Genomic DNA, 25,829 nt, shown 5'->3' with positions numbered 1-25,829 from the left:
AAAAGCATCATACAGACCACGACCAATATTCCTGAAACAACATAAAATCAGCATTTTCCTTATAGAAGGGAACTCAGTGGTTATCAGGTACAACACAATGTGTCCAAAAGCAGAATACTCAGCCTTTGACTGTAGGGCTTATGCTAGAGTTTTATCATAAGAGTGGCCACTAAATTTATCTTTTAAAACTCTTCAAGGAAAAGCCCTTAAATGTCCTTTGAGAATCATGCAGACACATAGAGCACAGAATTGGTAACCTTATAAAAACTTCTTTCAAAATATTTCTTATGGTTTCCTGGCATTGCAATGTAGGGCCAAATCAATCTCCCTTTGGTTAGATCCTGTGGTCGTATGGCCATAATGAAGTAGCTCAAGTAAATTACTCATGAGCTAATGTATGAAATAAAGTTAGTTCCTGCTTCATAAGACTGTTGTGAGTATCATAGATAAAGAAGGTATCTGAGCCCATCATATTGTTAAGCACTCAATGTGTCACTAATGAAGACAATAACCATTAATACTACCTCTGAAAAATAAGTATTACAACCAGTATGGAACTGTTAAACTAGGTCTATAGTTATCAGAGATCATTTCCACTCTATTTTATTTCTAAACACTCTAATACAGTAAATTATTAATAACATTGGAAGTTCACTTTGACCACATGGGCAGATATCATTTTATTGTAGAAGTTGGTAAAATCTCTTCTCTAAAAATTTTTAACGTCATCCTTGATCACCAACATAATAACAATGTATTGAGTAGCTTTGAATTAAGTACTCAATCGCCGTTACACAGGGATCCGTGTTTTTCAGCACTGTACTTTGAGAACATGTATGCTGCTTCCTCTGGTTCAGAATCTCCCCACTGACCATTTTAGGCGTTTCAATCATAAGTTGCTGAGAGCTCTAAAGCACTTAACTGGGTCTAGAGAGTTCTAATTTTGTTCATTGTTTGTGGGGAAATGGTCTGAGAGCTCTACCTTTGAGGCTTGGTGCTCCCTCTGGGCCTTCCTTTAACACCTTCTTTTTCACAGAGGTACAGAGTCTAGGGCTGAAGCAGCAGACAGCATTTGAATTTTTGCCTTGATTATTTTGTCTGTCCAGTGATGTCCATGTCATCATGTCATCCTTGTGTGTAACCATGGCAAAGGATTCTCCAAAGCCAGTTGGGTTCCTAGCATGGCATGCAAGGCGTCCAGGAACCAGCCTCCTTTTAGCTCTCCAGCTTCATCTCTTATACCCCTGAAGCTTTAGCCATCTTAGACTACTTGTTATTTCCTGAATACCCCCTTACACCTTTGCTTCTGCAATTTGATACACCAGCATACCTAAGGACTACTTGAAAAATCTCAGGAAATAAGTCATTTTCTAAGTATCCTTCATGTTCTCCTCAAAGAACGGGTTATTTTCTCCTGGAATCTTTTCTGCCCCTAGCAAAGACATCAATGGATCTTAGCACCAATAACACTTTGTTGCATTTATTTGTCTACTGGTTGACCTCCATTATTTATATTAAGGCAGTGGCTACATTATATATATTTTTGTATTTCTGATATATAGCATGGTGCCTGAGATATAGTAGATTCTCAGTAGGTATTTGTTGAATGAATGGATAAACTACTTTCGCTGGTGAACTTATCAGATTCAGTTCAATCTGTGCTTTCCATATTCAACAATTAATTGAGGGAAACTTTCTGTCCCTTCCCACAAATGACCTTAGAAAGATTTATGTCCACTTGCAAAATAATCTGAGAGTTATCACAAAAGGAGTAGAGCTGAAGATTTCGGGAGGCTAAAGACCTAGAGTTTTCTGTATCATAACTATAACAATGCGTTTCTAAGTCTTAGAATCTTATTGGTTAAGCTTCTGGTTTATCTGGAGATTTCAATCCTAAAATACATTTATGAGAAGCACAGTCAGTATTGGGCATATAGGCTAAATACATAAAAAAAAAAAAAACATAATAAAATGTGAAAGGCAAATATTTAAAATTCATGATACAGATGAAATCTTGGTCAAAGATAAATCTCTATTTAGATTATTTTTATCATTCATTTTTATTTAAATGTTGCATCTTAAATCTTAGAATTTAATTCTTTTGGGTGGCCAAATTAATCCTTAGATGTCAGGGTCAGAAGTTAATGACTAAATTTGATCATCAGTATTTTTTTTAATAATAATCTGAGAGTTCTAAATGAATTCTTACAATTTTCTTAAGTACTTACTCCTTAATATAAAAGGATGACCTCACCAAGGACATTTTGGCTCATTTTTCTCCCGTGGCCATTATCTTAAATCAAAGACAAGAGATTATTCTTATTGTTCAACAAAGAAAAACTACCCCTAAAAAAAAGTTTCCTTTTCTTCCTCAATATTAAATCTGAGCTAAGAAATGTTCAGTGGATAGAACAGAAGCCAGAACATTATGGTCAAGGAGGATACAAAATCAAGAAAGAGGAAACAAGCAAAAAACATGGTGGTGAGAACAAAAAGTCAGGAAAATCAGTAGAAGGAAATTGTGCAGAAAGAAAAGGGCAGCAAAAATGAGGGAGAGGCTTTAATTAGCAATAATTTTGAAAAGTTAGCAGCTATGGTATATTTTGCTACAGTTAATTTTTTCGATATTATTTTAATTCTAGTAACATTGAGTTTTTACTTCCTAGTGGTTTGGCAACCTGGTTACAATGGAATGGTGGAATGATATCTGGCTTAATGAGGGTTTTGCAAATTACATGGAACTTATCTCTGTCAATGCTACATATCCAGAACTGCAATTTGTAAGTTCATAATTTTGTGTGTCATGCCATATGCCCTAAAGATTCATTGACTTAGTACTAAAGTTTTGAGTGAATATTAAAAACTACCTAGCAATGTATTTTATAATCACAGGGTTTTTGATACATAAAACAGTTCACAAATCTGGATGAAACATTGAATATTTTAGAAAACAATCAGCATAAAATTCTCCCCCCAAATGGAGCATATAGAGAAAGCAAGCTGCATAAATATACAGCAAGCTAATGCAAACATATATGGGAAAATATCACTGTCAGTATACTTGAACAGCACTGCCATGGCTACTGTGTACTATGCAGAGTTCTTAGCACATCACCTGAATTGGACACAATTGGGTCACATTCCTGTAGCATTTCCAAAGGGCCTGCTGGCTTCCCCAGTGTGTGCAAAGAACTTTATTCAAGTCCTTTGAAGAAAATGACTTGTCTCTTACTTTTTTTTTTTTTTTTTAAGAGAGAGAGAGAGAGAGAGAGAGAGAGAGAGAGAGAGAGAATTTTTCAATATTTATTTTTTAGTTTTCGTCGGACACAACATCTTTGTTTGTATGTGGTGCTAAGGATGGAACCCGGGCCGCACGCATGCCAGGCGAGCGCGCTACCGCTTGAGCCACATCCCCAGCCCGTCTCTTACTTTTTAAAATTTTATTAATTTAAGTATTTTTTAGTGCAGGGGAACAAACCTGTGGTTTTATTGTTGTTGTTGTTGTTTTGTTTTAACTACTGAGATACACCCCCAAATCTTTCCAATTTTTATTTTGAGACAGAGTCTCACTAAATTGCCAAGGATGGTCTTAAATTTGTGATCCTCCTGAGTTGCTGGGATTACAGGTGGACACCACAGTATGCAGCAAGCTTATCCTTTATTTTAAATAAATGTAGTGGCCTGATCATTTTCCAAATTCACATCTTGAGGTGGTTAGTAATGTCTTTTTGTTTGTTTGTTTGTTTAAATATTTTTTTAGTTGTAGATGGACACAATGCCTTTATTTAATTAATTTATTTTTATGTGGTGCTGAGGATCAAGCCCAGTGCCTCACACATGCCAGACGAGCATGCTACCAGTGAGCCACAACCTTAGCCCCAGTATGTTTAATCAGCTCTTTGGGGTTGACATTTAGCCCAGTACATGTAGATTCAAAGTCAGGGTCTTCTTGTTATTTCCTACACACTGATTCAGTACATTAATCTCGACACTTAACACATTCTCACTAGTAAAATGCATATAATGCCTCTACCTTGTAGGGATTTTGAAAGGATTGTAGATGATGGTCCTAGTACACAGGAAATATTCACTAAATAGAAACAATTATTTTTATTTCTGTACTCAAGGGCTTGGTACATGGTAAACATTCAGGCAATGTCTGAGGGAATGTTGGATTTGTACCATTTTAAAGCAGAGAATTGGCAAAAGGGGAATATAAATAAAGAGAAAAAAACATCTTAGAAGAAATATTGATCAAATTTTTATCTCTAAGAACATCTTACTAAACTGAATGTGTTTTTATATTGCCTTTAGAGTGCCAACTAAAACCTAAAAGTTTTCTCTCCTATTTAGGATGACTACTTTTTCGATGTGTGTTATGAAGTAATCACAAGAGATTCATTGAATTCATCTCGTCCCATCTCCAAACCAGCAGAAACTCCTACTCAGATACAGGAAATGTTTGATGCAGTTTCTTATAACAAGGTAGAAAATGTTGTGTGCAGGCATAAGTTCTTCTCTCAGAAGAAACAGAGTAACTGTAAAGTCAACAGTTTAAGCCATTAGTACTTGGCTACTGCTACCTGTTTCATTTTTTATTTTCTATTAATTTTTTGGACATCACATGTTCCATAAAATTTAAGCTTATTTTAAAAATCATATCATACTACCTTTTCCTTTATCTCTTTTCTTTCTGCTTTTTTTCTTTTTAAAGGGAGCTTGTATTTTGAATATGCTCAAGGATTTCCTGGGTGAGGAGAAATTCCAGGAAGGCATAATTCACTACTTAAAGAAGTTCAGCTATAGAAATGCTAAGAATGATGACTTGTGGGGCAGTCTGTCAAATGTAAGTCCTAGGTTGAATTACAGTAGACTGTTAAGTCTAAAAGGTTATAGGATAATTACAAAAGTTTATAAGTAGCTGTGTTGTCAGTCAATGGCATTTCTCCTACTTGCCAGGTCAGCTTTTCTAGAAGGCAGCTCCTTTCTATTTTCTCTGGCAACACACTAGACTAGGATGTCACCCTGAGATGGATTCACTGTTTGACCTTGCTATCATTGGTTTCCCTTCCTTCACTTTTATCTCCTTTCTTTCAAAATATTTGATAGCTTTGTAATCCCTGACATGTAACACCTACTTTTCTTGGCCAACTTTTAAGTTTGAATTCTACCTATTCAACTTTATTCTCCAACATGCATTTTTTTTGTTGCATAAAACTAATATTTTCCCATATTAGATGAACTCCTGCTCGATTCCTGCATTGTTGTGCCTTTGTTCCTAGTGTCCTTGCAACCTCAAATACCCTTTCCTTTTTTCAATAATTTAAATGCTATGCAGCTTTTAAGATCCATCTGAGAATTGCCTGCCTCCTTCTATGGATTATTCCAGTGCTCACTAGTTTACCTCTTTGTTGAATGCATTTATGAACTGTTCCACAAAATGATGCTGTCTTTTATTGGTGTATATGGATTTGGAAATAATAATAATAATTTGCTTAAGAACATGAATAATGCCTATTTTTTTCAATGCTACGGCACATAGAATATTGTTGATAGAACAGTGATTAATAAAGTTAACAATTGATTAAATAACTCATAATCTCTTTGTCTTTGGGACTCATAGAACAGACAAAGCAGAACACAGCTCAGATTATTCTAATATTTATTAAGATATTTTTACATTTCTACTGCAAAGAAAACAATTTTTATAGAATAGTTGAACTGGGAGAATTTGTGCCTATAGGTAGAAGAATCTAACCATGTTAGGCAGAAGAAGTCTTCTCATTTTTATAAGCATTTGTATCCTAGGGACAGTAACAAAGTTGCTAGATATTTGCATAGCATTGTGTAGTTTAAAAACACTTTCATGTGAATTATCTCATTTTATTTTCATTTTTATTTATTTTTTTGTGTATTCCCTTTCTTAAAATGGTTATTGACCACACTGAACATTTTTGGAAACTTTACACACACACACACACACACACACACAAAAAAAAAAAAAAAAAAAAAAAAAAAAAAACACAAAATAATAACTTGTGTGAATTTCTATCATTTGATCACTACAAAGATACCTATTTTTCATTTTCATGTTCATTAAGGTGTCTAGATGCATTATATTTTCACATAGCTATGATAATAAATATCTGCTCATGTCTAATACACAATTGCCACCAATAATCAGTTTCTAAATGACTGCATTTTTTCTTGTGTTCTAGAGTTGTTTAGAAGGTGATTTTACATCTGGTGGAATTTGTTATTCTGATTCCCAGGTGAAAAGTGACACAGTAAGTATAAAGAGAAGAAAAAAGATCTGGTGCATCACCTGACCTGGAATGAGTAGGGCATAAAAAATGGCCCATCTGTACCTTTAAATAACTGGAGAGGAAGAGATACTCCACAATTTTCCTGGAAACAACGCTGACTGAAGGAGGAATGGTCAGGCCTTTTAGGGCATTGATGCTATTATTACAGTATTTCTGTTGTCTTAATTCAGCTTTCCCACAGCTACACTGCTTGCTAAAAATAGCTCAAAATTCTTTTGAGTGGTTGTTACTGCACTGGCATCCCTTAGTCTCTAAAACAAAACAAAACAAAACAAAACAAAAAAAAGCCAAATCAAGTATGTTTCTAGGTTTGGAAATAGTGTCTGTCTGGTTATCTTGAGACTTTTTTTTGTTGTTGTTGTTGTTACCTTTGGATGCTTTAGAAGTACTACAGCAGGAGGGAGAAAAATGCATTGTGGAGAAAAAAAGCAAACTTTTTTTTCCTTTTCTTTCTTTCTTTTTTTTTTCTTTTCTTTTTAAGAGTCATGGTAATCCTGTAAGTCAATGTTTCTAAGGAAAGTTTCATCATCACCCAGTGATCAGAAATCCATATTAGAAGCACAGAAGTTATGTTCCATGCTCCATTCAGTATACCTCTGTTGGAATATTTGAAACTCCCCTAATGACAGACATTTCCCTTCTAACCCTCTCTGCCTGGATTCCAGTTATTACAACAGAGAGGGAACTTTTGCTTTTCATTTTTATAAAAGGGAACAAGAGAGACGCTCCAATCTCAACCGCTTCCTTGCTGGCTTTTCTAGTTAGCCCTGCAAACTCCCCTGTGTATCCCCTACTCAGGAAACCTGCAGAAGGTGGGCCTGGGGTGGCCTGCCCCAATCCAGTGACTTAGATTGCCCTGCACTGGGAGACCAGCAGAGGATTCATGCTGGTCTCCCTCCCTGAGCCTTGCTTCTGACATCCAAGGAAATGAAATCTTCTGATCTCCTTTTGGAATCTCCCCTCCTTCTTGAGTTATCAAAGTCTCTTGTCATTTCAGCTTGCTTTTCTCGAGGAAAATAAGATCAAAGAGATGATGACTACATGGACTCTCCAGAAAGGAATCCCCCTGGTGGTGGTTAAACAAGATGGGTGTTCACTCAGCATACAACAGGAGCGCTTTCTGGAGGGAGTTTTCAAAGAGGACCCCGAATGGAGGGCCTTGCAGGAAAGGTGGCTGATTTTCTTTTTGGATCTAGTTTATCTCATCTCAGTTTGCTCATTATTCTGTTCACTTTCTCCCAGCTCCTCTGGTAGCTCTGCAGGATATAATTTCTTTATAGAAATCAGGCCTAAACGAGCCTTGATAACAGATTTAAAGAGCTTCAGGTGGCCCAGATGGCTTTGTTCAACAACTCCATTCTTAGAAGTTCATGCTGCTTTCAAAACGTTGGTTCTGATGCAGAATGGTTGGTTATGTTTCTATTATGTTACACTGATTTCTGGGCACTCTCAAATGGAGTGATTGGCCAACACCTAAGAAGAATTATCTCAGGAATGCTTCTTATCATTAGAGAAATGGCATTCCTATGTGATAAATTAGATGTAAAGCCTTCTATTGACTTTCATTTTTCAGCAATAATCTATAAATATAATGTCTGAAAACATTATATTCTTGGGAATAATGAAGGCAAATTCAATTAACCACACTATCATCTTGTACACCAGCCTTTCCTGCAAAAATTTGTCAAAGGCATCACTGAAATCAAGTGACACAATACCATCCACAGTTCTCTGATCTGTAGTCCTATCTTTAAGATAAATGAAGTTGATTTAAAATGAAATAATCTATATTAAACTGTGCTGGCTCTTATGATTATTTTTTCTTTTGCTCAGAATGCACTTAATAATTCTATGATTTCTCTGAAAGTGAAAAGCAAGTGGAGGTCTGTAACACATAGAGCATATGTGTTCTTTTTCTTTTTTGTTGTATCCATAATTGTGTGGATTATCAAATCCATGGCAATTCTCATCTGTTTCTCTGTGTGCACATCTTTCCCTTTTTCTGTGTGTTCTTCTCAAGTCTGAAACTCAGAGCTTAGGCAACTTATAATTTTGTAGTACAGTCTGGGAAATTTAATGTTTGATTCAATGCTAGAAAAGCAGGAGTCACCATTTTGCAAATTATCAAAATGTCATGAGAGAGTTGAAAACTATGGATTACCCAGAATAAATACACACACACTCCATCTGGAACAAATTTAAATGATTCTTATAAAATGATTGCCCTCTGATTCATGGTTATCCAAACTCAAGTAGTGCTATTCTTTCTCCATGTCCAAAATCCATCCATGAGTCCCAATCCATTAATTCTTAGCAATATTTATGGGCCCATTTTGCCTTTCCAGGTAAAGATGTCAGATTTGCTTGTTAAATATCTGTACTCTCTAGGTTAACACGTAAACTGTTTCTTCTGAAACTTTGCTAGATAGAGCTAGTATATGTTGTTTCCCTTTTTCAAATTTATATTTTACATGGTGTTTATTATTTTTTATTTTTAGTGGTGCATTTTAGTTATATATAATACTAGGATTCATTATACCATATTCATACGTACACATAAGTTGATCAATCTCACTCCCCAGTACTTTCCCTCTTCCCTTTCCTCCCCTTCCTTCCTCCCCCAATCCACTTGCTCAACTCTACGTATCTCCCTTCTATTATTATTATTATTATTATTATTATTATTACTTTAATTAGTGCATTATAAGTACATCTAAGCAGGATTCACTTTGGAGTATTCATACATGGACATAGTGCAGTTTGGTAGATTTTTTTCCCTCCCATTTGTGCATTCCCTTTCTGTTTTATAACCTATTGGTGTTATCAAGTGCATGATTTTACATGGGTAGGATTACTATAGCTAAGATGTCTTGATCTAAGAAAGAAAATGAACTCGAGAAGCTTCTAGAAAGTCAGTTTAGAAAATAGTCAATTTCTGTGATTTATTATGGTAAGGCCATTGAAAGTAATAGGCCTGGACCTCGAATCCACTCTGCTTTTCTGTTCTCTGAGCTAAGCTTTCCTGCATTGTCTGAAGTATTGGTGGTCACAGACTTGCAGCCACTTAGCATTAGGGAAATGATTCTGTTGAAGAAGAGGATAAGTGAAAAATCAGACTGAAGTGAATTTTTTACCTCTTAAGGATTCCCTACAGATTCAGTTTAGTTATTTGAATCAACATCAGGCTGATAGAAATTTTTGAAATATAAGAATATTGGTAATTTTTTCTTTCACAAAAAATAGAATTTGTTATGGTGTGAGATTTGGATAGCAAATAACAGGTACTTGTGGCAAAGTTCAGTTTGGTATATATCACTGCTCCTACATAATCATCATGAAAGAAATTTTTGTATCCCAAGGATACAATAGTCATAGCCAGAACATTTCACAAGGCCACTGATAGGAGTGAGGTCTGCATGCTTTGGTGCTTTTTATGGAGTCTGACCGAGTGAAAACTGGGATGAACATTCATTTCTTCTGTAACCCTCTACTTTTCATTATAGGTTCCTGTGGCACATCCCACTGACCTACTCTACGAGTTCCTCGAACACGATTCATAGACATATTCTAAAATCAAAGACAGGTAATAAACTTATTAGACAAATAGGTGTCTCGGTGCTGAAAATAAACATGTTTTGAGTTATTGTAGGAAAGATACTATCAATAAAAGACTAATAAAAAAGATTTATGTTTGAGGGAAGTACTCATTTATTGATAAATTCTTATTAAAGTTACCTTCAGATAGAAAGTCTCAATTTTTCATGCAGTGGTAAGCTCTCTTGTGCTTTTGACTTTAGTTTTAGTATGAATTTATATCAAGAAATAAGGGAATCCTATCTTATATTCCTTAATACCTACTAATCCATTGTATGAATAATGCATGAAGCCAGGCTGTTAGTGGGAAAAAGCATTTGTTCTGGGATTGGTCCTGGATTTAGATCTTCACTCTGTCACTTATTAGATGTGTGATCTTCCGAAACTTAACTCCTCCTGAGCTCTAATTTTTCATCAAATTTTGAATGAGGACTAGACCTCACATAATGTTGAAAGGCCTATAATGCAATTTTACTACCTAGATGTATGTTGTATTAAAAATATATAATTTTAATTTCACCTCTCAATGCCAATAAAAATTTAGTTTTTCAATTATAACATCATGTTCAACTCCAGTTCTTTTTTTCATCATAATAAGAACTAGATGAATGGATCTCCCAATTTACATCTATATACATATTTCAATGACCAGGAACTAAACTTTGAGACAAGGCACAAATAAAGGAAGCTAGATTTCAATTATGTCCCTCATCTGGTTAACTGGGTTCTTACATGCCATTATACCTGGATAGACTATGTTTTTTAGAACAAATTCAGTAATACTATTCCTGTGAATTAACTTTTATAAGTTTAATAAGATCATCTTCTTCAAATAAACCATTCAAGGGACTAAGCAAATGAATATCAACATGTCTCTTCCAAAACTGTGTCTTCTCGTTGATTTATTAGTGTTACTATTAAACTAATAGTTTTGGAGAAGTTTCTGATATGTATGTTATAATGAAATGCCTATGACAATTTTTTCCTCTTAGATACTCTGGACTTAGCTGAAAAAGCCAGTTGGGTAAAATTCAATGTGGATTCAAATGGCTACTACCTGGTTCACTATGAAGGGCATGGATGGGACCAACTGATTACTCAGCTGAACCAGAACCATACGCTTCTCAGGCCTAAGGACAGAATAGGTCTGATTCATGATGCCTTTCAGCTGGTAAGGTAATGCAAAATTTCATCTGATTACATAGGAAATAATTGTCCTGTAACCAGATATACTATATTTCTGAATGAAATGTTCAATATTGATCATTTATATGATATAGAATTCAATGGAGGTAAAACACTGGCCGCTAGGTCTAAGCCCACCCACTGAAAATAGATTTTAGCCAACCCAGTGTTTATAAATCTAATCCAACATATTTAAATGTGGATAATTTTATATGAAAAGTATGACTTCTAGAGTATTTTTTAAAAATTAGAGTTGGCAACTGTGAACCTTCATTTCCACAAAACAAACATAAGGGGTGTGCAGTGGATGATCTATCTTTAGGCCATGTCTGTGGTATCTCAAGCACCAAAGTGTCAAATGGTACATGGTGGGCTGCTTTCCCTCAGATACAATAGGTCTTCAGGTCTCTTAAACTTTTGACTCAAATTGTAAATTTGTTTATGGTAGTAGCTGTTATACCAAATACCAATGTAATCTCTTAAAATGAAAATGTATAAATATAGTACCAACCTTTATGACTGTAAATGAATGGTTAGCTTGGGGCACAATCCATTCAGCATTTTACTTGCAGTGTGGAAATCAATATGAGATTAATAGGGAAATGAAAGATGAATTGGCTGTTTACATTTATTCCTCTTTAGACTACTGTGAAAATGCAAAGTTTTTTTTCTTTCCTTTTCAATTTATAATTAACAAAATCATATTTGGAATAAATCAGGTTACAAGGTCATCAATGGGTGGGGGGGTGATGAGGATCAGGTGGAGTATTACTGTTCTGTAGTATCCTCATTGTATTCAATGTGACTTATTATTTCCTTTCCTATGCTTATTTACATTAAATTGCATGAAAGTAACCAGCAGGACATCTCTTCTGTGAAACTTCTTGGAATAACAGAATCCCCCAGTTAGGCAAGCAGAGTGAGGCTTAATCCTGAGCCCTAAGAGTCTCAGGAACATCATGATATCACAGCACATTGGAGGACAAGATGAGGAAAAATTCCGTGCTGTATAAGAGCAGGTGCAGATGGGCTAGCTAAGAAGTAGATTTTTGCTAGTTGAAGAAGTTTTGTCTACTTAGAGAACTCTGAACAGATTGCAGAAAAGATAGATTAAAAATTTAAAACTAGGAAAAATGAAGAATATGGACAACTCTGAAAATGAAATCCCATCTTTCAAGTAGTGGGAAAGTTCCTTTTGCTGTTTCTAGCCTAAAAACTTATTGGTAGTCTGAACTTAGCAGGAAGAAACCTACAGTTATTGATGCATTAGTGGAAAAAACAATCCTTTCTTCATTAGTAGGCAGATTAGTGAAACCAATAGTCCAAGTTTTGAATTAAAACAGAAAGATAAAATGACTACTACATTTTCACTTACTAGTTAACTCAACTTGAGCAAATTATCTACCCTTTTTAGCCTAAATTTTGTAGACTTTAAATTCCATTAATAATAATGCCTAACATACAGGATTATTTTGAGGATTGCATTAGGTAAAACATTAAGTACAGTGCCTGCTCAGTAAATGTCATCTGTTAACATTATTGAGGTTGCCTAATAGAAATTATTTAAAACATAATGTGTTGAATAGGAGAGCAATTGACAACATAAAAATGATATGAAGTTGGATAAAAGCAGAATGTAAATTTGTATATTATTATGTGCAAATAGAAAAAAAGTCAATGGGGAAAACAAAAACCAAAGAAATTATTACAAAATGCTCTGAGTGAATGTACAGGGTAGTGAATTATGGGTCCCCCTCTGCCCTTGCATCTAATTTCCAACTGCTTTGTTCATATATAATACTTTTACAATGACAGTACAGTCATCCTTCTGATTTCTGGTTCTGGATCTCCCTTGATTCCAAAATTTGCAGTTGTTCAAGGCCCTTATATAAAATGGTGTAGTATTTGCATATAACCTATGCACATACTCCTGTACACTTTAAATTACCTCTTTTACTCATAATATCTATACTGTGTAAAATTGTTACACTGTATTGTTTAGAAATAGTGACAAAAAGTTTGTATATAGTAAGTGCAGGCAAAATTTCCCCCAAATATTCTAAATACACAGTTGAATACATAGATGTAGAATCCATAGACATGGATGGCCAACTCTATGAGGAAAGAATTAAAAACTCTCATAACAGATCTTAAATATTCTTACTTGCTATTCCCTTTTGATTATATATATACATATATATAATTATATATAGATTATATATGTAATCTGCCCTCCCTGCTTAATGAAGCTTCAATGTTAGAGATAAAAGAAGCAACAGTGATCATGTTTACTTTTGAGACAGAATTTAGTCCAGGAATGGATATTTTTTGAATTATATTTTTGCTCTGTTGAAATGTACCTTGTCTGAGTTGAATGGAATTAAAACAGCAACTGTATTTTTCTTACCAAAAAAAAAAAAAGAAGTTGTATTTTTTCCTTTAATCCTTCATCTCAAAAATAAATCCTGAATTGACTCTTCAGGAATATGGTACCATTTCACATCTAACTGAAATTGATTGCAAATAAATAAATATAGATATTTCCTGTTAGACTGAAGTCTAAGCTTTGATAAATGTTTATTCCTCATGCTAAACAAACATCCAGATAACATCCTTTGTATTGAATGAAGCATGAGGCAGGTAAAGAGTTTAATAGTTTAAAGGTAATTGTTTAATAGTTATTAAACAATTTAGTAACTATGTAAAGTGATTCATTATAAATAAATATTAACATTAAAATAAAGAAAAGTGGGCAAATATAAAAGTGAAGAGTTCCAATAATGGCATTAATTTTAGTAAAATATAAATTAGGCCAGGCTTAAAAGAAAACAACAACAAATCAAGCACCATAGAAACTAATTTTTAATGTGTAAACATTAAATTGCAACCTTAGAAGGCCATTTCCCCTATTGCTGGTGCTAAGATATCAACTGCTACATTTCTGATGATACCTATACATGTAGGAAGGAGTAGTGACATTTTGTGGATTTGTTTCTTACAAAATACGGCAGATCTCAGAATCATAGAGCATATGGTTCAGTGTTCTATCTTCAGATGAAATTTTTAGAAAAAAATTCCATAAATGTGTTTTAAAGTTGTACATCATTATGATTAAGAAGAATAAGGCCACAATAGAACTTGGCTCTTTTTACTTTTACTCCTTTCTAGCTTCTGTTCTCTCTTTTTAAATATGAATTTAAATTCGCAAAACCAAAGGAGGTAGGGCATTATGTTAATGAAATATGTAACAGAGAAATCCTTTGTTCTGGAATGTTCCACATCATGTGATGGTGTGCAGTCTGGGAGTTGGATGCTCTCAACAATTGCTTAAGGACCTTGTGTGGATCATAGCCTCACAGAAACACACTTGAGAATCACTTTCCAAGACAGAGGATGTAATGGTTTATTTCCTCTGCAGAAAATATCCTAGTTACTTGTTATTCTACTGCAAGAAAATGTAAAAAGACATGTAACTTTTGAAACTAAGTAAGATAGAAACACTTATTTGTCCTATTCACAACGATCACTACTTTTCTGGTAGAATTATTATCAAGCCCATTCCATTTTGCCCTCTGCAAATCATTGAAATGAGTTTTGCAAAGAAAAAGAGTTTATTTGCAAGGAAGTCAGCTGTGGATGTGGGAGATACAAGTCTCAAATCTCTCTCCCAGTGGATAACCTTTATGGATATTGAAGGGATAAAGAAGCAGAGTGGACTGAGGTGTGGGGAGAGGTGACTGGAGGTAGAGCAATCAGTGGTCTGCACATACGCTATCAATCTTCATAGTTCTTCATGGGACAAATGTACAGGAAATGGCAGTGTTAGCATGATCTGAAGGTTGAATTTTCAGCCTCTTGACATCAAAATGTCACCCATAAAACCCCTGTTGCAGGCCCAATTGAGGCATTTCAACAAAAAAGTTCCTGAGAAGTAACCAGGATATCCGTTATCATAAAACCCATATATCTGAGATGTTATCCACAGAAAAGCTAGTGGGAGAATAATAATTTATTGTTCAGCTATCTGACCTCAAAAATTGGTGATTTTAAAGTCAACTAAAACCAAGTAATTAAAGATAAGCAAAACTAGAGAATATATTCAGGTTTTTCTCTCAGTTTCATGAAGACAAATTTTTAAAAAAGAAATAGACATGGCACCTGTCCTAAAAGTTCTCAATTTGCTTTAAGAAACAAGTGAGACTCACTAATGAAACAATTACAAAATGACATAATATGTAAAAATGTTCATTATTCTGTACTAAATCTTAATATTAGCTAATATGTATTTCATTTGTTATCTTCTCACTATGGACTAGGATTATTCTACGTGTTTTTTTTTTTTTCAAATTTTAACTCGATCCTTGCAATAAACTTATGAGGAAGATACTATTATTGATTCTCATCATACAAGGGAGGCAGCTTAGATCCAGAAAGGTTAGGTAATTTGTCCAAGATCACACAGCTCCTTAGTATCAACACTAGAATTTAAATCTAATGGTCTGGTTATGGTGAACTGCGTATGTTAATTTCTTTCTGTTTCATACTTGCTTTAATATTAAAAATATTAAGAACTATGAGATCTGTACAAACTACCCATATTTTCTTTGTACCTCAGTGCAGGAAGGTTGACCTTGGACAAAGCCCTGGACTTGACTCGCTATCTCCAACATGAAACAAGCAGCCCTATACTTCTTAAAGGTCTGAGTTATTTAGAATTGTTATACCACATGATGGACAGAAGGAATATTTCAGACGTCTCTGAAAATCTCAAGGTTTGTATTATTTTTAGAAAATGTATTCAGTAAATACACAGTATCTGGAAAATCAACAAGGCTCAGTGTATTTTGTGTGACCTCCTAGGAGTTAAATTAGGGAGAAGCTGAGGACACTGGCTGATAGCCCAGCCAGACCCCAGCACCTAATGATTGACATCCCTCTTTTCTTTCTTAAGCCAACTCTTTGGGCAAAGTATTACTACTAAAGGTGATGTTTTATTAATTGACGGTCCCCTTTTAGATCAACTGATGATCCCTTCTCGGATAGAAAATGCCACATTTCTAATGCCAAAAAATCTATTTCTTTGGTGTAGTAGGTGGGAGGAAGAAATATAAGCAAAATATGAAGATAAGTAGTTCTGTGTTTTTCAGAAAATTCAAAGTTGAGCCTTTTAGTTGGGTGAGTAAGAGCTGTGGTACCAACTAAATTTAGCCTCTCTGTAAACCATCTCATGTTTTCTGCAGCGTTACCTTCTCTGGTATTTTAAGCAAATGATTGACACACAAAGCTGGAGCGATGAGGGCTCAGCCTGGGACAGGATGCTTCGCTCGGTGCTCCTGAGGCTGGCTTGTGACCTGGGCCATGCTCCCTGCATCCGGAAGGCCACTGAGCTCTTCTCCAAGTGGATGGAATCCAGTGGAAAGTTAAAGTAGATCCAGACTCTCCTTTCCTACTCTTTGTTCTTCTCCCTTTGATGTAAAAGCCTTTGATCAAGCAAGACATTAGATCTAAAATCTTTAAGGACAGAAAGAAAATAAAAATGTGCTGGGAATTACACTCCCACGTAGTGAGTGCCCAATAGATTTTGTAGGAAGCAAGCTTCTCTCCCTGAGAGGGAGAAGTAATATACATTGGCATGGTGACTGAAAGGTAACCAGGGAATAGAACTGGGGAGAGCCCAGTCTCAAAAAGTGATGTGTTTAAAGATAAGATGATGTTAGGAAGAACAATACAAAATATACATGCATCTAAAACCAGGGATCATTTGATGAAACTCAGAAAAGGGGGAGGTGAATTTTTACAAAAATGTGTTCACTCTCATAGGTACCATTAGACCCCACATACTTTTTTATGTAAGTTTTGATATCTATCCAATACAATCTATATTATTTTTAAATTCCTGTATCAAATTGCTATAATATGCTATCATAATTTATTTCCCCATAACTAAATCTCAGTGAGCTTTTTGAAATCTTTCCTTTAATTCTTCTTTTAGGAAACATAATTGAAGTTTTCTTTATTTTGGACTCTTCTGCTTATTTGGATTCAAGCCTAAAATCTAAAAATATTTTTGATTTGTAATTTTCTTCTTTTTCTTCTTGTTTGAATGGGTTGTATGAGTGAGAGAAAAATGCAAATGTCACGCAACAGAATATTATTATTCTGCCTTTCTGCTGGTTATGACAGTGATGCTCTAATTGGCACTAACCCAGCCACAGTAGATATGAGTTGTCCATATGTTGAACATACCTGTGAAAATATTCTGAGTAAAGCTCACTTATACTTACAATAAAAAATATATAATTAAATATTGTAGGTTTTTTCCCCAAACTCCATGACTGTTAGTATAAATCTTAGTGAAAAATCTTTTTTTTTTAAAAGAGGGAGTGAGAGAGAGAGAGAGAGAGAGAGAGAGAGAATTTTTTTAATATTTATTTTTTAGTTATCGGCGGACACAACATCTTTGTTTGTACATGGTGCTGAGAATCGAACCCGGGCCGCACGCATGCCAGGCGAGCGCGCTACCACTTGAGCCACATCCCCAGCCCCTTAGTGAAGAATCTTGTTACAAAGATTGATTGTTTATTTGTGAATTCAAAGTATAATTATTTGCATATCTCTTATGTGCCAGTTAGGCACTGCTGTAGGAGCTAAGGATTACAAGTTGTGACAAAACCAGGTACCTTATTTTCAAGAAACTTTTAATGTGTTTTCTACTAGTTTTCAAAAATATGGTCAGTTAAAATACACAAAAATCAAAGCAATATGGATTATAATTTAATTAATCAGTATTTTATGATTTAGATAGCACCTGAGATATTTATGTACAACCTGATATAGTAGAAACTGGCACAAGCAATATTTCAGTCCTACCTCCAAAATAGCTAGTTATGTCACCTTGTGTACATTTTCATAACCTTTCCAAGAATTATTTCCACTTTTAAAAATTCAGGATAATAGCTATTTCACTGAGTAGTTTTGACAGTTAAATGTTATACAGAAACTAGTGTAATACCTGTCATGAGGTCACTTCATGACAAATGCAAATTTCCCACCCCTCCCCATTGCTTTGTGTTGTGGGTTTTTTTGAGCCATGTATTTATCAGCTACTGTTGATCTATCTATATGTGGGGTTAAAAATTATATAAAAATTTAGAATAACACTGGTTAATGCCCTACAAAGTAATAAAAACCTAAATCATGTGTCTTCTTTAGGAGGACAGAAAATACTATTATTGCATTTTATACATTTTATAACAACAAAATGCCAAGGTCCTAATCAATTGTACTAAATTACAATGTTCTAAATCTAGAACTGACTAGTGACCCTCAGACAGATATCAGAAAGTACTTTTAGGGTGAAATTAAAGTATAAATAGTCATTTCTTAAAAAGTCATATAGCACCAATAAAGGTTAATATGATAGAATTTGTATAAACCAGTATTATATATCAGAAATTATTTTTTATTGATTCCACTTTATTTTTTACTTTTAAATTCCTTTTTGTTTATTTATATTATTTTTCACCAACTTTCTATTTTCTAATCTATCTCAGGGTTGGTTAAAATGTATACTTATTCTGCTGGCTAATATTTTGTCAATGATAGGAGATAGAACAAATAATCTGCAAGGTAAAATTACATAAAATCTTTTCATAAAATTTGACAGAAAAATGTTTTAATACTCTGAGTACTGGAAATAATTCAGGAGTGAATCTGTTATGGTAACATAAATTGTAAAATATAATGTTTCTTTTCTTTCATAAAACTCTCTACTTCTGTGCTTAATATTGCAGTATTCCAACAGATGTTTTAAAGATTGTATATTCTGTGGGTGCTCAGACAACAGCAGGATGGAATTACCTTTTAGAGCAATATGAACTGTCAGTGTCAAGTGCTGAAAAAAACAAAATTCTGTATGCATTATCAAGGAGCAGGCATCAGGGAAAGCTGGTAAAGTAAGATCATCAACTAAACTGTTAAAAGTAAGCTGAACAAATTCACTGAAGTCACTAAAATTGCAGCCACTAATTTTAAAGGTATAAAATAATTGAATCCAAATTTGAATGGTTTTAACTTTACTTTTCAAACATATATATTGACAAATGTGAATAGTAAACAGATTCTTTTATTACTAATCATGTGATGCTAGATAAATGGTGTGCTTTACTTTCAGCACTTTAGGTGAAAATTATTGCAAAAAACAATCTTGCATATAAGATGTATACAAGATGCTAATAAAAGTCTTTAAAATAATTACCAAATAAAGTTACTGCCGTAAAAAAAAAGTAAATGTTTAATTGGAACATTAAGATTAGCCTGTAGAAAATTCATTACCGTTTTTGGTAAATTGTACTTTTATCATGTCTCTTTCTGTTCTGTTATTTTAATATATTGGTAGCCTAAGTTAATTTCCATAATACCTACTATGAGAAAACAAATGATTTTTATTTCTTTAGGTTAATTGAGCTTGGAATGGAAGGAAAGGTTATCAAGACACAAGACTTGGCAGCTCTCCTTCATGCAATTGCCAGAAATCCAAAGGGTCAGCAGTTAGCCTGGAATTTTGTAAGAGCAAATTGGACTGATCTCCTAAAAAAGTTAGTATTTGTATAAGCTCAATGCATGTTCTTTAATGCAGATGTCTCTTAATTAAAACCACATGTAACCAAGTATATATAAAAGCCTATAAAAGATCATCTCTACTCAAATTTTTCAATGAAATCTATTGGCTTTAAAATTCACTCACTCAAGTTATTCTGCACAGGTGTACAAGAGAGGAATGAGAATAAGAGAACAAGAAACACACTCTACTCATTCATCCCGGGCAAAGAATTGCTGGGAGCAGTACAAGTTGAATTAAATCTAGTTATCTCCCCATCTACCCTGGTTCTCTCCTCAAATAAATCCAATGAAGGCTTATAGAAGCATTACATGCATTTGACCTGTTTGGATAATGCAGAACTCAGAAATTCTAATGAGAGCTAATCTATACCTCTAGTTTTACCATGGAGGTAGTACAGTGGAAAGATCTCAAAGCAATTGAAAGAAACAGAAGTATTTCAGGAGCCCCCTCCAATATTGGTTCAGATTTTTTTTCCTGAGGCCTCAGAATGTTTGAAAGAACTAGAGCTTGTGACTCAGTTACTGGGCTTAAATATTATCTCTCAGAAGAGCAATTTTTTTCATTATAATGCCCCCACACCCTGCTTCTCTCTCTCTCTCTCTCTCTCTCTCTCTCTCTCTCTCTCTCTCTCTCTCTCTCTCTCTCTTTCTCTCTCTCTCTCTCACACACACACACACACACACATACACACACACACACACTTTCTTCTAAGGCATTTAACCCTACCATCCAAATCCAAAATGTCACTTGTGACCTATATAGAAAATGTCCTGAATCAGAGAGCTGTTTCATTTGCTTTGTTCATTTTAATCTTGGTATCTCTAATGTAGCTTCTCCAATTCCCTCTTCTCCCTCATTTCTTAGAGATGGAAGATTCAGAGTCCTCAAAGACAGCTTTGTGTAACCCAAAACACATTTCCACTTCTCCCCTGGACCTTCAATGAGCAGACACCCATCCATCACATGATACCAAACAGAAACTATATTAAAATTTTTTTCCTTAAAAACTTTACTAAAACCATTGTTTAGCTGTTTGCATGATTGTCAATCTTCCTCTGAAATGATCAGACATTTTCTGCAATGCTGTGGATTTCCTTTGTAATTCGAGATTGTGTTCCTGCCCAACCATATGTAGAACCTAGGCTTGGAGCCATTGTCTCTGCTGGGCTGTGTCAGCATGAATCACTTTGACCTGTCTCTAAACAAAACTGAAATGAAGGATGCAATCTGTGACTGTAAACGAGAGTTCAAACAAAAAACATTTGACCAAATAAACATTTAAATACAGTTGTGTCCAAAATGGAATGGGGAAGTGTGCAAACATATTAGACTGCAAAAAAAAATATTACTACATATATCATTTCTTATCTAATGTTTTAAATTGTATGTCATTTATTATAACCTATTAAAATATATAATATACATTAGATTTATAAATTGTATGTATTATGAAAGTTATACATAATATATAATATAAATCTTATAAAGACATTTTATATTATTTCTTGTATCATGACTTTAAATATTTTAATCATACCATAATATATGCATGTAATTCACAAATTAAAATATGTGTATTGGGGCTTGGGGGAATAGCTCAGTGGTGGAGCACTTGCTTAACATGTTCTAGGTTTGATCCTCAGCACTAAAAAAAAATACATATGTGTGTGTGTGTGTGTGTGTGTGTGTGTGTGTATATATATATATATATATATATATATATATATATATGTAAATTCTTGCTCAAAAATTTTTATTTGTGGGATACATAAGCAAAAATTGTAGAGAAGATTACTTTAAATATAAACATAAATTTAAACATAAACATTTTCAAAGAATCTAATCATATTTGGCAATGATGCCAGATCAAAATTTTTATTTTACATTGAATTTTGTCAATTTCATAGTTTCAGGCTTATAACAAATGAATATGAGTTATATTTATGGTAATTAATAGTGTTTACTGTAATATACAAAGTTACATAGTTGTTGATATTTCATATTTTAAATAGATATATACTATGATAAACATAAGGTCAGTGTTTCCATTACTTATATCTGTGAGGTTCCTTTCTTTTTCAGATTTGACTTGGGCTCATTTGCCATGAGAACCATCATCTCTAGCACAACATCTTTCTTTTCTTCCAAGGATGAGTTGCAAGAGGTAAGGTTTGTGACTTTCTACTACTAACAATAAATGTACAGATTGTAGGATTGAAAATAAATTTAAATAAAACTTGATTTGAAATTATCATTTTTAAAGTTGTTTTTCCATTGCTGCATAACAAGCAAATAAAAGGGATGCAATTCAAACCTGACATATTTTAAGAAATATGTGTTCATAGCTTTTAAAATGAAAATACACTTGACAGGTGAGTCCTTTTTATTATTTCATCAGTATTGTATCATGATCAGGAATACATATTAAAATGTGGAAATGTGCCTATTTGTGTTTTCAACAAAACTACTATTGTTAATTCTAGTTGTCCTTTTCAAAAGCATTTGTGTGTTTTATATCTTCTTTTCACAAGAAATACTAAATGTATCTCTTAAGCAAATTCAGAATTCCAGAACTAAAATTCCAGCTCACCATTTACTCTGTGACTTCTGTGAATTAGTCACTTAACCTCTTTGCCCATAGTGGCCTCACTTGTGAGCTATGGATCTATAATTCCTTTCTGTTTTTATTGTTTGAAAATTAAAGAAAATAACTATTATGCCTTAAAAAAAAGGGAAAAAAAGAAAAGAATCTTTTATAGTTTGGTGGGAAAATGCTTGCACCTGTGTGTGTATAATTTGCCAGCTGTTTTGAAATCCTTTAAAGAAATAGTGTTTTTATGAACCATGCCAGTAATTTTTTTTTTTTGCATATTTGTTTTTTCAGGTAAAACAATTCTTTGAATCTCTTTCGGCCCAAGGATCACATCTGGATATTTTTCAAATTGTTCTGGAAACCATAACCAAAAATATTAAATGGCTGGAGAAGAATCTTCCCACTCTGAGGACCTGGCTACTAGTTAATATTTAAATGGTCAACAGAAAGAGAACAGCAGATGCAGGTTTCCTCTGCATTAAGTAAGAAAAACAGCTGCAAAGCTCAAGGCAGAGTTCTGGCTATTTTATCTAACCAGTAGAGAGTCTCAAAAAAATCAAAGGGGAATGAAGGGAAGGGAAGGGGGCTGGAAATAGGAAAGACAATAGAAAGAATCAGATGTAACTTTTTTTTGCTCATATATAAATATACAACTAGTGTAATTCCACATCATATTCAACCACAAGAATGGGATCCTAGTTGAAATTGGTTGCCCTCCATGTCTGTATAATATGTCAAAATACACCCGTCTGTCATGTATATCTAAAAACAAATAAACAAACAAACAACTGAAACCACATCAAATAAAGAAGCAGAAAATGGGGGAGGGGGAACATCCAACGTAGCTGCTGCTCTCAGCTATCATATTCAGTTGACAAATGAAGGATGTTGGGTGGGGGGGTGGTCAGTATAGTTGTTTATCTAAAAGTGAACATCTGAATAGTGGGTATAAGTGGAGATCACAGATGCTTACGGACACAACTGTCATTTTTTAGGCTTGATGTTGCCTTCTCCACTGCCCTACACTGGGTCACTGTTTTGTTGCTTTAATGTTGTTATTTTAAAATTTTTAACCTTGCTCAATGTCCTGGAGTTTACCCAACCAGTTTTACCTCCAAGGAAAGAGCTAAACCATTAAAAAAATAAAGATCTCACTCTCCCCATCTTCAACTCAGCCTCAATTAGTTCATTTAATTTTTACCATTCATGGAAAATCTGATATAAACTTGAAGGGCAAACATCAAGAATCCATTCTTTAACACCAAATCTTAGATTATTAGAAAGGGAATGTGGCAGTTTATCAAAGAAGCCAGTGTGCCTCCTTTGTCTTAAACCTTACCTTTGTGCAAAGCCTCAAGGGTTGACTTTTTTTTTTTTTTTTTTTTGGTACCCTGTATTGAACCCAGTGGTGCTTAACCACTGAACCACAGCTCCAGCTCTCCTCCCCATCTTTGTTTAAAAAACATTTCATTTAGAGACAAGGTCTCTCTGGCTTGCATAGGGCCTCTCTAAATTGCTGAGGCTGGCTTGAACTTTCAATCCTTCTGCTTTAGCCTCCTGAGCCACTGGGATTACAGGCATGTGCCACTGTACCTGGCAAAGGTTGACTTTTGAAGTCACATTTAATTAAGTGGTATGTGCAATCACAGAGGCACCAGAGAGAAGATACCAGGTTACTGCAGTACATGAACTTGCATTTTTAATAAATATTTTGAAAATTATAGAATTATATTGTATATTTTGAATTAAGGTGTACATATTTGAATTAAATCACAGTTTAATGTAAATACTTAAAGGATCATCATTTATTATAACTAGTTTTATCATATTTTCATATTTTAAGGAAAGCTCTTCATCTGATATGTGCTGCTTCATGCTTCTCAATTTTTTTTAAATAAAGTAGTATCAAAACAAAAGAAAGAAGGTAGAACAAAAGTAAAACAAATAATACACCACTCTACACACAGGTAGTAAACTTAATAAATTCATGATTACATGAATCAGTATCAAAATACAAAATATTGTATTCAAAGACTTGAATCAATATATATCATACTGACTTATTTGGATGATTAGGGGGAGCTGGAGACACAGGGCAGGAAGGAAGAGGGATATCCAGTTCATTTCAAATTATATCATATAAATTGATTATGTGTCCATAGACCTTTCTTTGGTGCTCAGATAAGACAGTTTCCATGGGCCATCACATGCCCCAATATATGTTGTTTTGTCTTTTGTTTTCAAACCATTTCTTGGAGTCATGGGAGCATCTTTGACTCTGTATTTGAACTTGTCCTCTGCCTACCCTGAATTTTATGACACCTAAATAAATACCTCTAGAATTGTGTCTATATTAGCATAAGGAAAATGTATAGAATATTTTTTTCACTAAGACATTATGTAAATTAATCAGTAAATGTGTAGAGCTTTGGTGAAACTGTGCCATCAATAATGTTTCCATAAACATATGTTTCTTTTGTGTATAGTAATTTTACTATAAATTTTCAAGTTTTTTATTCTTTTCCTCTTAACATTTTACTTAAATACAATATGGAATGCAATTTCTAAGCTTCTCAAGAAGAAAATAGTATAGAAAATAGTAAAATAGTATAGAAAATAGTAACTTCATTATTTCATTTATGAGTATTATTGTGCCAATAATATTTCTATAAATATTAGTTTTTAAAAATAAATGTGTGTTACTTATTAGTGTGATATTTTGAAAGCTTTATGGTGGATACCAGGCCACCAATACCAACTTAGACTTGGCTAAAGTTAGTTTTGCTTTTTTTTATCTCAAATGAACAAATGAGATGTGAACGAGTTCTATACAAGATCATACTTAAACCTGTATGAGAAATGGGGTGCAAGGGGGAAAAGATAGAGAAGCAGTTATGACTTCTCATTCCCTCAAAGACTTAGTGAGAATTCTGTGGTTTCATCAGCCCCCCAAGAATGGGAAACCTTCCAGATCACAGGAGCTCAGAACCAAGGCTTGCTCCTATTTCATCTTTGTGTGTAGGCAACTGGGTACATTATCCCTCAAGACTGTCTTGATATCATGATAAGAATTTCTTGTTCTACATCATGCACATCTGCTTTTTATTTCTGCTATGCCATTGAGCCTCTTTGAGGTTCCAAAGCAGGTCTGGTCAGAAAGTACTATAAGGGATCCTGATTTTTTGAGAGAAGTTCATGAGGAACTTTTGGTTGTTTATTTATTTATTTATTTTTTTGTTTTGTGTTTAATTCTACTCTAAACTGGAAGGGATAATTCTAGATATTCCTAGAAGCTAGTTTTCCAACTGAACACAAATTTTCTACCAAACAAGATTGGTTAAAATGATCACATATTTACTCTGCAATTTCCCTTTACTTGCATTCATTATTGAGCTTTCTTCTTCCACTTGACCACGCATCATTGTTTTTTTTTTCATTTTAGCAAGTAATGGATTACAATGTTAACATTTATAAACTTTACACTGATCATATACACTTGGCTGTCCAT

At 34.0% G+C, this 25,829-nt stretch overlaps 1 protein-coding gene across 1 annotated transcript in view; it reads left to right on the top strand.

The window, feature by feature from the left end:
* Positions 1-24,817, top strand: part of Erap2 (endoplasmic reticulum aminopeptidase 2) — a 38,645-nt gene extending 13,828 nt beyond the window's left edge. The window contains exons 7-19 of the mRNA XM_076856017.2: positions 2,667-2,780; positions 4,354-4,485; positions 4,715-4,846; positions 6,219-6,287; positions 7,324-7,496; positions 9,830-9,909; positions 10,913-11,096; positions 15,721-15,877; positions 16,346-16,530; positions 18,899-19,060; positions 19,562-19,702; positions 21,811-21,892; positions 22,613-24,817. Coding sequence (XP_076712132.2) covers positions 2,667-2,780; positions 4,354-4,485; positions 4,715-4,846; positions 6,219-6,287; positions 7,324-7,496; positions 9,830-9,909; positions 10,913-11,096; positions 15,721-15,877; positions 16,346-16,530; positions 18,899-19,060; positions 19,562-19,702; positions 21,811-21,892; positions 22,613-22,756 — 1,755 coding nt within the window. The 3' untranslated portion in view covers positions 22,757-24,817. The remainder of the gene's footprint in view (positions 1-2,666; positions 2,781-4,353; positions 4,486-4,714; positions 4,847-6,218; positions 6,288-7,323; positions 7,497-9,829; positions 9,910-10,912; positions 11,097-15,720; positions 15,878-16,345; positions 16,531-18,898; positions 19,061-19,561; positions 19,703-21,810; positions 21,893-22,612) is intronic.
* Positions 24,818-25,829: the final 1,012 nt, after the last annotated feature.

This window comes from Callospermophilus lateralis, chromosome 5 (assembly GCF_048772815.1).
Source record: "Callospermophilus lateralis isolate mCalLat2 chromosome 5, mCalLat2.hap1, whole genome shotgun sequence".
NCBI lineage: Eukaryota > Metazoa > Chordata > Mammalia > Rodentia > Sciuridae > Callospermophilus > Callospermophilus lateralis.
Note: the sequence above shows the minus strand (reverse complement) of the source record. Positions and strands in the feature narration are given on the sequence as shown.